The sequence below is a fragment of the Leptonychotes weddellii genome, chromosome 7, assembly GCF_054177405.1.
Source record: "Leptonychotes weddellii isolate Sample4059 chromosome 7, ASM5417740v2, whole genome shotgun sequence".
Classification (NCBI taxonomy): domain Eukaryota; kingdom Metazoa; phylum Chordata; class Mammalia; order Carnivora; family Phocidae; genus Leptonychotes; species Leptonychotes weddellii.
The window spans coordinates 109,790,621-109,806,470 of record NC_138375.1 but is presented as its reverse complement, the minus strand read 5'-3'; the positions used below and the strand labels follow the sequence as shown (position 1 = coordinate 109,806,470).

The 15,850-nt window shown below is 41.4% G+C and overlaps 1 protein-coding gene across 4 annotated transcripts in view; it reads right to left on the bottom strand.

Annotated features, from left to right (window-relative positions):
* Nucleotides 1-15,850, bottom strand: part of DIAPH1 (diaphanous related formin 1) — a 94,849-nt gene that overhangs the window by 57,171 nt on the left and 21,828 nt on the right. For 2 of the 4 annotated variants that reach the window (XM_081826959.1, XM_081826961.1), the window contains exons 2-12: nucleotides 10,556-10,582; nucleotides 9,236-9,391; nucleotides 6,692-6,793; nucleotides 6,210-6,340; nucleotides 5,927-6,013; nucleotides 4,840-4,903; nucleotides 3,589-3,728; nucleotides 2,236-2,344; nucleotides 1,191-1,301; nucleotides 926-1,044; nucleotides 175-291 (exon numbers count right to left, since the gene is read on the bottom strand). In XM_081826959.1, the coding sequence (XP_081683085.1) occupies nucleotides 175-291; nucleotides 926-1,044; nucleotides 1,191-1,301; nucleotides 2,236-2,344; nucleotides 3,589-3,728; nucleotides 4,840-4,903; nucleotides 5,927-6,013; nucleotides 6,210-6,340; nucleotides 6,692-6,793; nucleotides 9,236-9,391; nucleotides 10,556-10,582 (1,163 nt within the window). The remainder of the gene's footprint in view (nucleotides 1-174; nucleotides 292-925; nucleotides 1,045-1,190; nucleotides 1,302-2,235; nucleotides 2,345-3,588; nucleotides 3,729-4,839; nucleotides 4,904-5,926; nucleotides 6,014-6,209; nucleotides 6,341-6,691; nucleotides 6,794-9,235; nucleotides 9,392-10,555; nucleotides 10,583-15,850) is intronic. The other 2 variants (XM_081826958.1, XM_081826960.1) reach the window with 1 other exon arrangement.

Genomic DNA, 15,850 nt, shown 5'->3' with positions numbered 1-15,850 from the left:
TTTTAGTCAGATTAAAAGGACAACTGACAACTCCTTTTGTATCTGTGACTAAAAATGAACTGTAATCCTTGTCTTTGTCTCTTCTTTTTTCCTTTACGGACGGTCTTTGAATTTAAGGATTTTGCTCTCTCTACTTAGGCTCAAATTCAATACCTTTCACAGGTATACCATTACCTGGCCTCATAGTCATTTCGGACCAAGAGTAGGTGCTGCAGGATGGATAGGAAGTGTGGCTCTGCCTTTGAATCCTTCACTGTGTTTAAGAGAATCTGGAAGACATCACTGAAGTCAGTAAAAAAGGGGAAGAGGCTAAGGAAAGCATATATTTAGAAACCATGTTTGACAGGTGGATGGTCCTACTCTTGGCAAAAGTCACAAGATGCCACTTCTATTCTAACAGCTGCCTCTCCTGTAAACATTACCCCAAACTTTAAGCTCCATAAGCTGCCTTAGGCCAAGGGACCAGTGGGTTGGGTGGTATTATACACAGAGATAAAGGATTCTCAGTCCTTGGCTTGGAGATGAAGCAGTAGACAGAAGTGAAAAGGTAACTGCACACAAGTCACTTGTGTCAAATAGCAGTATGGAGCCAAACTACTCCCTCTGTCAGTCTCAGGGACACAGAGAAGAAAGTAAATTACAAGCCCACCCCTGACTTATGCATATTCTCCAAACACCAGCTCTATACCTTAGTAAGCTAAGATTTCATGTTCTAGGAGGTCCATACTCATTTTGATAGGAACCCTCAGATCTCTGGTCCATGCTGAGGTAAATAAAGCCCACAGCAATCAAAAGATACCTGCCTCATCTACTGAGAAGACACACAGGCTGATGCCCTGTTCTGAGTCATCACCCCACACCATTCCGTACAGGGATCTACACTGAATGTCTCAACGTGTCTTGAACCCAGTTCATAAAAGGATATTCCATCTCCATTCGAATGTCATCCAGCCGTCCCTTTAGGTCATAGGAATCTTCTTCTCCTTGCTCATCAAACACACTTAGTTGCACTCTCATATCATCATTTTCAATCTCTCGAAGGTCCTGTCAATGACAAAAGTACAAGTTAGGGAACCCAGAAGTGTCCTATGCTGGCTAGAAACCCAAGCCTTTCAACCTGGTTCTTAATGATGGGGCTGTCAAAGCCCGCAGCACGTGGCGTGGCCGTCCTAATGAGAGCTGCATCTCACCTGCAACACTTGATGTAGCCCCAAGCGCATCAGTTCACTTCGGATGTGCACTCGAAAGTCAAGTTCTTCAGCTTGTGTGATGAGAGCATTGATCAGCTGTAGGCAGCCCACCTAAAGTAAGAAAATTCGGCAGCATGTCATTGTAGACTCCTAGAGATCAAGATTCCATTCTCTTTACATGCATGCTGAGGGACCCAAATGTAATGTAGAAGATGCAGTACAAAACTACAAGAACAACTTTCTAGTAGAGCAATAAGACCTGATTTGAGCCCAGGTCTGGAGAACTCAGAGGTCTAAATGATTCCAAGGATTTGATGGGAGACTTTGTTCTCAGCCTTGGCTTCCCTAGCGTATAAATAGATAGCATGCCTTTTCCCCATCTCATAATAAGGAAAGCTGCTCTTTCTCTGCCTTCTTGGAGAGAAGGATAATCATTTTCCCTTCAGAACAAATCCTGAAATATAAAACATATACAGACACAACTCATTTCATTGGACTTCACTTTATCACACTGCTCTATATAGTGCATTCTTTTTTTTTTTACAAACTGAAGGTCTGTGGCAACCCTGTGTCAAGCAAGTTTATCAGTGCTAATTTTCCAATAGCACTTGCTCACTTGTCTGTGTCGTATTTTGGTAATCCTCAGAGTATATCCAACTTTTTCATTATTATTTTATTTGTTGTGGTGATCTGTGATCAGAGATTAGACTCGCTGAAAGCTCATATGATAGCATTTTTAAGCAATAAAGTATTTAATTAAGGTAGGTACACTGTTGTTGTAGACATAATACTACTGCACACTTAACAGACCATGGTATAGAGTAAACGTAACTTTTACATGCATGAAACTAGGAAAACAAAAAATTCATTTAACTCGCTTTACTGAGATATTGGTTATACTGTAGTGTTCTGGAAGCAAACCTGCAGTATCTCGGTATGCCTGTAGCTGGGAACCATTCCATGTGTTCTATTACATGGTCAAATGAGCCTAACTCCTTCCATCTTGAACTCTATTCTTGGACACAGTTTCGGAGGATACACTTGCCTTGAGTGCAATGGTGGTCCCACTTTTTAATCCATCCAACAATGGCTGGAAGCGTTCCACCTCATCCATCTCAGCTCTTTCTGTCATCGCTGTCAAAACCCTTTCATTCCTACCCAGGAGAAAGGAAAGGGAGAGAAATGTCCAGGTGCCCTGGCACAGACAGGCACAATAGGTAGATTATACAGGGGCACAGATCAGTTAGAACACAGAACATTATCAACTGTCCAAACTTCCAACTTTATTCTCATCACCTAGGGCTGGGGTCAGAATCTGGTGAAAGCTAAGGACAATCTCGTCAGAAAAATGTATTCCCTAAAACCCATTCCTAGACTCCTATCTATGGATACCAAATTAGAACACCTGTTCTATGGAGTATAAACTGATATAACTTTTGGAGGGGTAGATAACAGTATCAGTTTTAAATGCACATAACATTTGGCTTACTTCTAGAAACGTATCCAACATAAATGCATAAACGTGAAAGAATATATGTACAAAAACGTTCATTATGGCATCATTTGTAATAGTAAAACTTCTTATCACCTAGAGCAGGGGCCAGAATCTGCTAAGGAAAAAAAAATGTCCACCTAAAAAGTCTAGCAATGGGGAAATTGTTAAATAAGTTATGGGACATACATACTATGGAATGTTAAATAGCCACTAAAGATAAGGTAGATCTTTATAAGTACCGACCTAGAAAGATGTTCAAGATAACTGTTAAATTAAAAAAAAAAAAAAAAAAAAGGTGAAAAGAAATGAATGGTAATGATTTAGTTTTTATTAAATCAAACTGCTCCACAGCAATAAAAATCTATCCTATGCATGTGATTTGTTTTATGCACATAAGCCATCTTTCCTTAGTTCTAACATTCCACCTTTTGGAGTGACAGAAAGTATCTTAGAATCCAGGAAATACAATTTGTCTCTGCTAGAAAAAAAAAATCTGTAAGATTGTACCCAAGCCATTAACACTGGTTGCCTTTGCAGAAAAGGATTTACTTAATTTACTTAAATTTTCCTTTATATGTTTCTATATTGTTTGAATTAAAAAAATAAAGTTGTGTTACTTCTGAATTAAAAAAAACAAAGTAAAAGCAACCCTTGTCCTAGGCGATACAGACATTAATGGAGCTCTAGGAGACACCCTGCAGATTACTCCTCTGATAACCGCCAGTATGCTGAGGACAGCGCCAAATACCTCACAGTCCTTCTTAAACATTACGATTCAGTGTTCACGCCTTGGTCTTACCTAGTATTTAGGACAAAGTGGACACCCAAGCAACTCAATTTTCCTCTAGACTAGGGAAGGTGGTCAAAAAGAGAATGGAGAAGAGCTATAACCCAGTCACATACATGTCCTCTGGCTGTGGTAAGATACAAAGAGCAGAAAGCAGCTTAGCTGCATCAATCATCATGCTGGGAACAGCCGGATCCATGGCTCTGACCAGCAGCAGGATACCTTCTTCTGTGTCCAGCATGGTCTTGATTCCAAACTGGTAGGGTAAGAACAGAGAAGGGAGGCTTAACGATGACAGCATCTAACCAAGGACAAAGGTGGGGTAGTTATGGGTTGAATGGTGTCCCGCCCCCCAAATTCTTATGTTGAAGTCCTAAGCCCCAATACCTTGGAATATGACCTTATTTGGAAATAGGGTCATTGGCAGATGTGATTAGTTAAGTTACAACAAGGTCATACTAGAGTAGGGTGGACCCTTAATCCAATATGACTGTTGTCCCTATAACAAGGAAACATGTCGACACAGACATGCACACAAGAACACCACCTTGTGAACACAAAGGCAGACACTGGGGTGAGGCATCTAAAAGCCACAGAATGCCAAAGACTGACAGCAAGCTACCAGAAGCCAGGAGAGAGGCATGGAACACACTTTCCTTCACAGCCCTCGGAAGGCCCCAATACTACCAACACCTTAATCTTGGATTTAGGGCCTCCAAGAACTATGAGACAATAAATTTCTGTTGTTTAATACACAGTTTGTAGGACTTTGTTATAGTAGCCATAATAAACTAATACAGGGGTAGACCTCTTCCCAGCATAGCTAAATAGAGCTGAATATAAATACAACACAATTTTATATTAGATACAACACAATTCTAGGTCTTCAAGAATAAAAATCTTTGATTCTTATATTTCTTTTAAATGCCCCTCGCATCCAATGGTGTGAGTAAATTGTAACAATGAGGAAGATAGATCTGCACTCTGGAGCAAACAACTGTGAGATCCCCGAGTTTAAATGGAAGGAAGGAGGGAAGGAGAGAAGGTAGGTACATTGATTCTACAGTAGGAACATGCAGAAAATAAATCTTCCCCGAACAATAAATACAGATCAGGAAATTCAAAAATTAGCAAAACAAAGTATAAAATGAGGAAGGAAAGTGAGCCTACCTTCTGAAACAGACATCAGAACTGGAAAAAAAGGTCCACAGAAACATACATATGTGGCAATCAAAAAGTTCTAATATTAAAAGGGAAAGCTACAAGCCCTGAACTTCATATCCCTAGGTCCTTTTTGGAGTTTGCCAACAGAAAAGAAAGAACAGGGGTCATGATGAGGGTTGGAATGAGAATGGGAAAAATCTCACCTTGTTGTTCATAAATGCTTTCAAGCAACGGATGATTTCATGCTTGTTACGGCTATCGTAGCTCCTGTGTGGTAGAAGACATATTCCATGAATTCCCTTCATTGTATACCCCTCTCCCATTTGACTTTTCAATCTTGTAAACACAGGTCTTCGGAACATCCCCAACTAGTAGCTGAGTGAATTCTAGCACACAGCAATTTGCCCTGAAACACTGGCAAAAATAGGTAGTTGAGAGGGATCACCACCATCAGACCTCTGGTTAATCTTCTTGCAATCCAAGAATTTAGTACTACATTAAAATCTTCTGTTCAACTCCCTCTAGGTTTCTTTGTTTTTAAAGATTTATTTATTTCTTTGACAGAGAGAGACACCACAAGCAGGGGGAGTGGGAGAGGGAGAAGCAGGCTTCCCGCGGAACAAGGAGCCTGATGCGGGGCTCGATCCCAGGACCCTGGGATCATGACCTGAGCCGAAGGCAGCCGCTTAATGACTGAGCCACCCAGGCGCCCGTCTCTAGGTTTCTAAGTGCTAAATTTGATCAGGATAATATCCCATCTATTTCTGCTTGCCTCACTACGTCAAAGGTTTCAAGCCTGTCCATTCAGGAGGTATAGGCCCTATGCTTTGTTTTGGAAAGATCCCAATAAGTAGAGAAGTCACTATGGGTCAGGCTGACTTCAAGGTAGCCTAAGAGTCCAAGATAGCCCGAGAAATATTCCAACCCTGAAGACTGTCAGGAAGTTAGTCCCAAATTCATCAAGGGTATTATAAGACTTCTGAATGGGATATAACCCAGAACAGGTCCCAGGGGAGCTCTGGATGAATGCTAACCCCACTTCCAGACTGGGTAAGAACCTATGCTGGGAGACCCACAATCTTATGTGGTCCACAGCCTGTGTTATCCACTGTGTTCCTCTTCCCTTTGTTGTATTGTAATCATCACCCATCCTCTAGTTTGCCCGAAGACAAACCCTGTTCTCAAGTAACAGCATATTCTCCTGGTCCACAATTTCTCATTTTAACGCCATTTTCTCCTATAGAGCAAACAGCCAAGTCACCGGGAAGATGTCAAGTTGGAAGTCCTCACCCAGGAGTCTCCTCTTTCTCATCATGGAGTCGTTTAAGGATGTCCAATAAAGAGGCCAGGCCCTCAGCACCAAATGTTTGCACCCAGCTGTAAGGAATCGACAGAGACAATGCAATATCAAATCAAATCAAATCAGTATTTATTCACCCAAACAAATTCTACCCTGGCAACTCTTTCCTCCCAATCCAGAACTCTCATACATCCTGGCTCCTCTGATCTTCAATATCCACCAGCAAAACCTAACCTTGGGCTCTCACTGTTGTTACCACCTCAGAATCCTCACCTGACAGGGTTGTTGTTGAGGGAGACACGAAGGGACTCCAGGCAGGTAAGCAGAGGCATATCCCGCAGGCCTGACCTCAACTCTTGAATGTACATCATGGCAGACCTAGAGCTCTCCTTCTGGCTCATGCCCTAGATGGGAGCATATGGAAAGATTAGTCAACATTGGACCCAGACATAAAGTGGACTAGCATTAGTCATTACCTTCTGAATATCAAGGCAGACACATATCATACATAGCACCCAACTCTGTGGGACTCAGAATTTCCCATCCCATTCTCCACACACACCTCATGAAGACTGAATCAGGCAAAAAGTATGTTAATAACAGCAATTGGAATGAGAGTAAAACAGGAGTAGGCTTATATGACAAAATAAAATAAGACTGATGTAGACATAAAATGTTCTATAAAACTGGTAAAACAAACAGGTCCAAGATAAGGGCAGAGTCCCCCATGCATGGATACCTGCCCCAGGACTCACAGCCTTAGAGGTGTGTAAGTATTGGGACACCATCTCCCTCTTGATGATAATGTCCTTCTCCCTCAAAGGTTGCTGTTTCTCTTCGTTCAGGTTCATATCCAGCTAGTAGGGGGAGAAAAAAAAAGAGCATAAAAACAAAACTGCATCAAGTTTCTTACAAGTTTTCAGAGTTTAATATTTAGTATAGTCAAGAGTTAAACACATTAAATGCTCACTGAATCAGTAAGTTTTCCTGATCCCTTGAGATTTAAGCTATTACAACAGATTATGAAAATTCCTCAGGGATGTTAATGGTTAACATTTTAGCATAAATTCCTACAGACACTTTTTTTTTTTAAGATTTTATTTATCTATTTGACAGAGAGAGACACAGCGAGAGAGGGAACACAGCAGAGGGAGTGGGAGAGGGAGAAGCAGGCTTCCCGAGGAGCAGGGAGCCCAATGTGGGGCTCAATTCCAGGACCTTGGGATCATGACCTGAGCCGAAGGCAGACACTTAACGACTGAGCCACCCAGGCGCCCCCTACAGACACTTTTATACACAATGTTTTTCCTAACAAAAATGGACTCAAGCTAGATGAAAGATTTATTTTTTATTATTGAAACAAAAGCACACATAATGTTTTTTGTACTTGGGATGATCTTAAAAATCTCTTCTGGATGACTGGTATCATCCAAACCCACAAGATCTGCACCACTCTAGGGTGTAAACACCCATTATCACTGGTTAACTCAGTCCTTGTACAAACTCCTTTCCCATGAAGAAAGAACTAGAAACCCTGTGATAAAGCCCCTCCACAGATGTAACTTGGGTGTGGTATTGAGGAAAAGGCTCCACTTGAGCCTATTACATGTATAGCCATGTGTCTGAGCCCACTGCCTCGGTGAGCACAAGTTTAACCCAGCAAGTCCGAAATATTTGAAATGCGGAAAGGGAAGAGGGGAAATGGATACATTTCATTTCTTCTCTGTGTGTGTGTCTGTAAGAGAGAGAGAGAAGGAAGCACTGCCCCCAAAGTAAAACTACTGTAATGTTTTTCTGACTCAATTCCTGGTGCTTTTTTTCTCCTTTTACAGATTAACTGAACACAGAAGTTGCAAAGTGGGGGCCTTCAGGTTGAATCAGACCCAAAGACACAGTACGTTTTGCTTGGCTAGCTCAATATTTTAAATCTGGAAGACTTTATATAAAGATACAGATTTCTAGGATCAGGTGACGCAATCATCAAATTTCAGACTGTGGGTAACCATAGGTCAAACAGTTTCCTCCATAATTTTTTTATAGTGATAGCAAGGATAAAAGAGAGGGACAAAAACCTGTGATGAAATAAAACTTCAAAGAACAGTAGTACTAGGGACCTTACCTGGAATTGTGATTTGAATGAAGAGTTTTTTAAAAAATGACCCAACTGGTGAAATCTGAATGCTGTCTGTAATAGTTGATACTATTAAACAATTACTGTTTTTCAAGAATTAAAGATTTCTGGCTTCTTTAGAAAAACAGAAATAACTGGCACTGCTGGGCATTTCCACCTGGAGTGCTATAAAAGCTACTGGCACGGAATTGTGGCTGGCCTTCCTAACAGAAAAGCCCAAAGGCCTCCTGCATTTGACCACAGTCCCTTCTCCTTTTCATCATCCGCTATCTGGCATAACTTATTCCGGCCACCTACCTGGCCCTGAACACATGTACATTTGCAATCCAAGCCCAAGAGGTGATCTTAGGCTCTTACAGCACTTGGACTGAGAGACAAACTGAAAGCTATAATGAAAAAGAATAATAGTCCTGGCTGAGTGTTTACTGTATACCAGGTTCGGTGTTAGGAATTTTAAGCCCATGCTTTTAATTAAGTTAGGGCTGCCGCTAGCCTCTGTTTGAATCTGAAATCGTCTATCCAGGCAATAGAGGGGTCTTAGGAAAGCTCGGAACCACGTACTCAAAACTTTCCAAGACTTAGCACTACTGCACATTTGCTGAGTGTCCTGCTCACTCAGTGTCCTTCATGGAGGACAGAAAATTAAGTCACATCCCTGTGTACTTCATTACTCAACTGACTTCAGCCACAATCTTTAAAGGTCTTCTAGGAATTATAGCATCAGAATTCTCTTTCCAGATTCACCACTAAATAGAAGACCTTGGGCAAATGATGCCTTTCCATGCCTCAGGCTCTTTTCATATACAATTGATTGAGAGTGCTTTAAAACTTTATCTACACTGGCTAACCCAAAGGTGGTCTCCACACTACCACACGAATTGGTCCACTCGCCTTAGGTCTTTGTGGCTAACATATTGCTGTGCAGAAGGACATTAACAAGGTGGGCATTGATTAGATATGTCCAAGCCTAACTCATCAATTCCTATCTTATAGACAGGTGCTTGTACATTTAGTCCCTTTGTTAACAGGACTACTAAGAAGTTCTCTGTTAAAGCTGAAATTCTTTGTAATTAAGGGCTAATTAAGGGGGAATCATGCCCAAAAGTGCCCACCATGCCCATAATTGCATTTTCAGAAAAAAAGCAATGTTTTGGGGTGGGAAACTTACCAGCATCTGTTCAAAGAGTACTAGAACTTGATCATCTGAAACATTTTGCAATGACTGTGCTGTGGGGTCATCCCCATATGACGCAGAAGAATTTCTATGAGCAGAATTGGGCTTTTCCTTCTCCTTCTTAATTCTCATGCTGGTAAATCTCTCCAGCTAAGAAAGAGAAAAAAAGTATTAGTGATCCATTTTCATTTACACAACAAACCACACATGAAGTAGCCAACTCTCTAACTTCTTTTTTTTTTTTTTAAAGATTTTATTTATTTATTTGACAGAGAGAGACACAGCAAGAGCAGGAACACAAGCAGGGGAAGTGGGAGAGGGAGAAGCAGGCTTCCCACGGAGCAGGGAGCCTGATGTGGGACTCGATCCCAGGACCCCGGGATCATGACCTGAGCCGAAGGCAGACGCTTAACGACTGAGCCACCCAGGCGCCCCCAACTCTCTAACTTCTTACACCTGCATGGTTCCTGTGGGCACTTCAAGATTCTTCTGACATGAAAACAAGAAATCTCTTATCTAAATTTTGTATACTGACTCTGTACTCTCATCTTCATCCAAAGATAAGAGAACTGAAGTATTAAGATTTGAAACCTTTGTACAAAGAGAAAACCTTGTTCTTGAGCTCTCCTGCCACTTCTAAGCCCTCCAGCAATACAGAACTGAAAACACCTCACGTATAGAGTTAGCTCAATAAAATGTCATTTGTTTCTGTCACAGGATCCCTCCCTTCCAGAGGTGAGTGTGACCACAGTATTTAGTAGGTGTAAGTCATAAAGAATAAACAAGTAAATGCCTTAAAACCAGGAACCATTAACTTTTTCTTTCTTCTGTGTTATGGAGGCAGCAAAAGTTGAATATATACAGTCTTCAAAATCCCCTTTGCAAAGAATACAGTGTACTTCAGGGGTATATATGCAGCCTCTCTGCCAACCAAAGACTTGTGAACCATTCCCCAAACCTCAAGTACAGATGCTCACACCAAAGAGCCACCAATAAGCTGCAGCTTGTTAGCTCCACCTGTTTGAAAATAACAGTAAGTATCTTCAAGCACTGTGGGACTTCAAGTGATGTGAGTAGCATTCAGACTGCAAGTCAGTTATGAGTTTAAAGAACGTGCCTACCCTTAGAAGCCAATGAATGTCCCAGGGGAACGCATGCAATGGGCCAAACAGAGCAAAGAGTTAGGAAAAAGCTTTGGGAGGTTCTGATAATAGAATCAATATCACCATTTCAAGTCAAAGTTATGACAACTGGTAAGAATCACAGTGGAGGAAATGAGCTAGAACACGCACATGCTGAACAAAATTTCCTTACCTCATCTGCCATGAGCCGCTTCAGAGTCTAGGAAACAGGAAAAAGGAGGGAAAAGAAAAAGAAGATAGATCAGTAAAATTCCAGGCAACCTCCCCAACACCAGATGGGGTTGGGGGGAAAAAAGAAAAAGTTGAAAGGATCTAAGCTACTTTCTATAAGCTAAAGATTTCAGCAAACTATTCCTTAGCACATTCTCTTATGTAAGGGGCATGAAGGAGTTTTAAAGTCACTAACATACAACTCTTTGGCGGGGAAAACAAGTAGAGAACTGCGAAGACTCTAAATCTGATGACCAATATGCATATGAAACATGCTCAACTTCACTAGTAAACAAGGAAATGCAAACTAAAAATACAATGAGATACCGCTTCACACTCTGGCGAATGGCAAACCTTTTCCTGTCTGGTCGGAGAGCAGCAGGAGCTCTCACACACTGTCAGCGGTAATGTAAACTGCTATGGCCACTTTGGAAAACAGCATGGCATTATCTAGTAAAGTTAGATATGCACATATACAACTCAACACATGAATTTCTATAAATCTACCCTGCAGAAATTTGCATGTATGTACCAGGATATGGGTAACAAGAATATTCGCAGCAACACTATAATAATATCTAAAACAGAGAACAATCCAAAGAGCCAGCAAGAGTAGAATGGTTAACCTGGTACCATGTACAGTGGGGAACAATTACACAGAGAAATTAAATGAACTTACAGCTACTCACAAACATTAAAACTAAATACGTTATTTCCTTTATCTTCAGTTTAAAAACATGTCAACTATATTATTTAGGATGTAAGATTATAAACAGAATGATTATCACAAATGTCAAAACTGTGCTTAGTTGGGGTGGACAAGTTGTGACTGCAGAAGGGGACAAAGGGGCTTCTGAGGGGCTCACAATATTTTATTTCTTGACATGGATGATGGTTACATGGATGTTTGGTTTAATAATTTTATGTTTTATGTTCTCTTCTGTACACACGCTGTACTTAAAAAAAAAAACGAGCTGGGGTGGTAAAATAGGAATTCTTTGTCCTAATACTTAATTTTAAACCATATTTCTTTCTCTTAATGTTTTTACAAGAGTATATATAGTAAATGCCTTTTTTTTATTTTTAAAGATTTTATTTATTTATTTATTTATTTGACAGAGAGAGACACAGCAAGAGAGGGAACACAAGGAAGGGGAGTGGGAGAGGGAGAAGCAGGCTTCCCGAGGAGCAGGGAGCCCGATGCGGGGCTCGATCCCAGGACCCTGGGATCGTGACCTGAGCCGAAGGCAGCCCCTTAATGACTGAGGCACCCAGGCGCCCCTATACTAAATGCCTCGACTAATCTTCCTCAACTAATGAAAAACTAGCTGTGACCCTGCCACAAAGCTATTTTACTAACCTTTTTATGGACAAGAAAAATCTCTACCATTATGTTCATGATCCCCATGTCAGAGTTCGGTTACATCCAGTTAAATTGTGAATCTTAACTTTTCCCTCCATGGTTCAGAGGAAGCCAAGCTTCCACTGACTGAGGGCTAATCACAAACCTGAAGCTATAAGAACCTTGCTCAGCATCAATAGAAATTATAGTTACTTTGTGTGTGCCGCTTACTGGGGAGTGAAGGCAGAAGGATGATGAAGCAGACAGCAACACCGAAGGAAACTAACAGTTCCTTTTGTCACTACCCTTAGTCACCTGGCACTCAGGGGAAACAAGCTACAAAAAGGATGAGTATGTACAAATTTAATAACCACTGCCAAGGTTAAACTTATGTGCACCTAGAGCAACTGCTTCCAGAAGCTTTTCCTCCAAACTCAAACTGCTCCTTCAGAACAAGCAACAACCCTAACAATTCTGGGATGGATGTAACGTGGGTAACAGAACTTGGGACTAATGAATCAGTGCCAGTTGGATTGCTCACAGCTGCAGGCTAAGTTAAAGAAAAGGAAACCAGCAACCAGTTCCTTCTGCCTACAGAGTTTCATTTCTCTTCTGCTCATCCCTACCACCACTACGTAAGCTTATGCCATTATTATCTCCTGCTAGACTTACTGCAAAAGCTTAACTGATATCCCTGCCTCCAGTCCTGTCTGCCCTACACCAAATCCATTCTCCATACTGTATCCAAGGGTAATCTTTCTAAAATGCCACACTGTCCACGGTATTTCCTCATTTCAAACCTTTCAACGGCTCCCAACTGCCACAAACCCTCTACCTCAAACTCTATCATATTCTCCGCATCCTGAACCAGTTGCAGGTCCACAAACAGATCATGCTGTCTCACCACCCCAGACTTTCCAGGCTGCTCCTTCCCTCAGTCTAGACTGTGCTTTCAAGGCTAACTCCAACAGGCCCTGCAGGATGATACGGACTCTAATTGGACAAGTACGTCTTATGTTTCCACAGTAAAAGGTAGTTGTCTGTCATACAGCACACTAGTTGTGGATTACAGTCGTCTCTTGACTGTCTGCCCCCTCTACTCCTTTCCAGACTAAGTTCATTCAGGGCAGAGCCTGAGACTTAGTTATTATATTTCCTATGAACAGATACCACAATCTGGGGCTGCTTTCCTAAAATACCAAGCCCTGAAAAAGCTCTCAAATCAATTCAATGTGTCAATGAAAAAAAACCCAAAAAACTGAAGCCTAGACAGGTAGAGTAAATCACTGAGGTCACATGATCAGGAACAAGCTGGGTATGAACTCTAGTCTCCAGATTCCAAAGCCTAAAATCTTTGCATTCCCCAAATTCTTCTGCCTTGTTCCCATTTAATGCCCACTAACTCTTGCCTCTAGAAACAAAAGTGAATATATCTTTTCATAAGAAGGAAGATACCACATTCCCTTGCTTTCCTTGGTGCATTATTAGAAACAGATTTAATTACTTAAAAAAAAATTATCCACACTTTAGCGCTCAGTTTGGCTAAGGACAGCAAAAATGATGCATGCAGGATCAAAGTTGCACTTTTCCAAAATGTCCAACAGAGGGTAGCAACTACCAGCAAAGCGAATCACCCTATAGGCAAAATTCTGTTTCAGAACCTAACAGAACACCCCAAGAGCAAGCTCAATTCAATTTCTGAAATGTAATCTGCTGCTAGAGTGTACTGAGGGTGTATTATTTACTTACTGTTAATGTATTTTTCTTATAGATCCTATGTATACTGTGCTTGCAAACAGTAAGCTTTACTCAGTGTTTTAATTATATCCTTACTTGTGCTGTGGCTTCTGAGATAAAGAACAAGAATTCCCAGATCATAAAAAGTACAAATGACTAAAAATAGTGGGATCCAGGAAGATAAATGCTACTGGAGCTGTATTTGTGCCTTATACCACAGATGCCCAGGCTTTTGTCATTAAGTTCTCTAAGCACCCTACCTGTCTCTTAATTCTTCTATTCTCACCATTCTCCTTGCCTGCTGTCAATTCTCTTCTGCCCCCAAACCAAACCCTTACTCTCCTAACCTCCTGGCACTAAATACTTCATCTTCCTGTCCCTCCTATTGAGTCTTCCACTAAAACCTTTAACTATAAATATAGATACTGAAAAGAAGCACAGATACTAAATGAAATCTTTTTAAAATATCAAAATCTGCTTATGAATACAGATTAATAGGAACTACTAGATAAAAGACAGTAAACTGAACAAAGCACCTAATTTCTCTCCTTCTTGAAACCCTTCTAAATCTACAGAAAAAGATTTTTTGAAAAGAAAACAATGATGGAAGGAAGGAGCCTATAAGGTTGGGAAGAACAAGAAAAGCACAACTGCAACCAAATTTTGAAGCTGGGGAATAAACACAAAGACTAGTGGTAAACCCAAAAGACCTAAGAAAACTCAGTCCTAAACCAGAAGTAGGAAAAGACAGTAATCAATTGTAATTATATTTAAAGGTCCTGAAAAGGCTCAAAAAGTAACAGCTTGAGGTACCTATGGAAATGGGGGTTGGAAGGAGGGTGAACCTAAAAATAAGAGGACTGGCTGGAAGCTGTTAAAGAAGCAGTTCAGTCTGTAGATTCTTCCACTCTCCATTCCCCCAGCCCTCCTCCTGGCCCATAAAATTGAGAGAGTACCCTCCCTTACTCCAGCAGAAATCTGCAAGTTCACTTTTACAAGAAGGTAATAAAGGATCTCTAAACTGGGAGATGCCAGGCACAGTTGTGGGTAGGAATCCTGTCATAAAATCTATGCATAATACCTACTGAGACACCTAGCACCTTCCCCTATAGAGTTTCTGAGAACCCCAGCAGCCTGGGTGGCCATTACCCTTGAGGCAGAAAATTGGTAGACTCTTCTCTGGCGAAATGAAAAATGACCTAGAACTCTCGACACAGTCCAAGTAGATCACCCTGGAGTTCTGCAGTCCAATATGGTAGCTACCAGCCACAAGTAATAACTGAGCACTTTTAATGTTGCTAGTATGCCTGAGGAAGAATTTTAAATTGTATTTAATCTTATTTATTTTTTTAATTAATTTATTTCAGAGAGAGAGAGGACGGGCACAAATTTGAGGGGAGGGGCAGAAGCAGAGGGAGAAGCAGGCTTCCCACTGAGCAGGGAACCCTATGCAGCGGTGCTCGATCCCAGGAATCAGGACCTGAGCCGAAATCAACAACTGGACACTTAACCAACTGAGCCACCCAAGCGCCCCAAATTGTATTTAATTTAATTTAATTTTATTTTATTTTTTAAAGATTTTATTCATTTATTTGAGAGAGAATGAGATAGAGAGAGCATGAGAGGGGGGGAGGGTCAGCGGGAGAAGCAGACTCCTCGCCGAGCAGGGAGCCCGATGCGGGACTCGATCCAGGGACTCCAGGATCATGACCTAAGCCGAAGGCAGTCGCTTAACCAACTGAGCCACCCAGGTGCCCTGTATTTAATTTTAAATAAATATAAATTTAAAAACTAATATATTATTGTTATTGTTAAACTTATGTTTGGAATATCCTGGGTATGTGAATCTACTTTCACCTGTAAATTTTATGGAGTCTAAAAATACATGAACTTGGGGCGCCTGGGTGGCTCAGTCAGTTAGCGTCTAACTCTTGGTTCCAGCTCAGGTCATGATCTCAGGGTTGTCAGATGGAGCACCATGTAGGGCTCTGCGCTCAGTGTGGAGTCTGCTCCCTCCTCCTCTGCCTCTGCCCCTCCCCCACTCCCGACCCAACTCCTTCACCCCCATGCACTGGTGCTCTCTTTAAAATAAATAAAATCGGGTGCCTGGGTGGCTCAGATGGTTAACTGTCTGCCTTCGGCTCAGGTCATGATCCCAGGGTCCTGGGATCGAGTCCC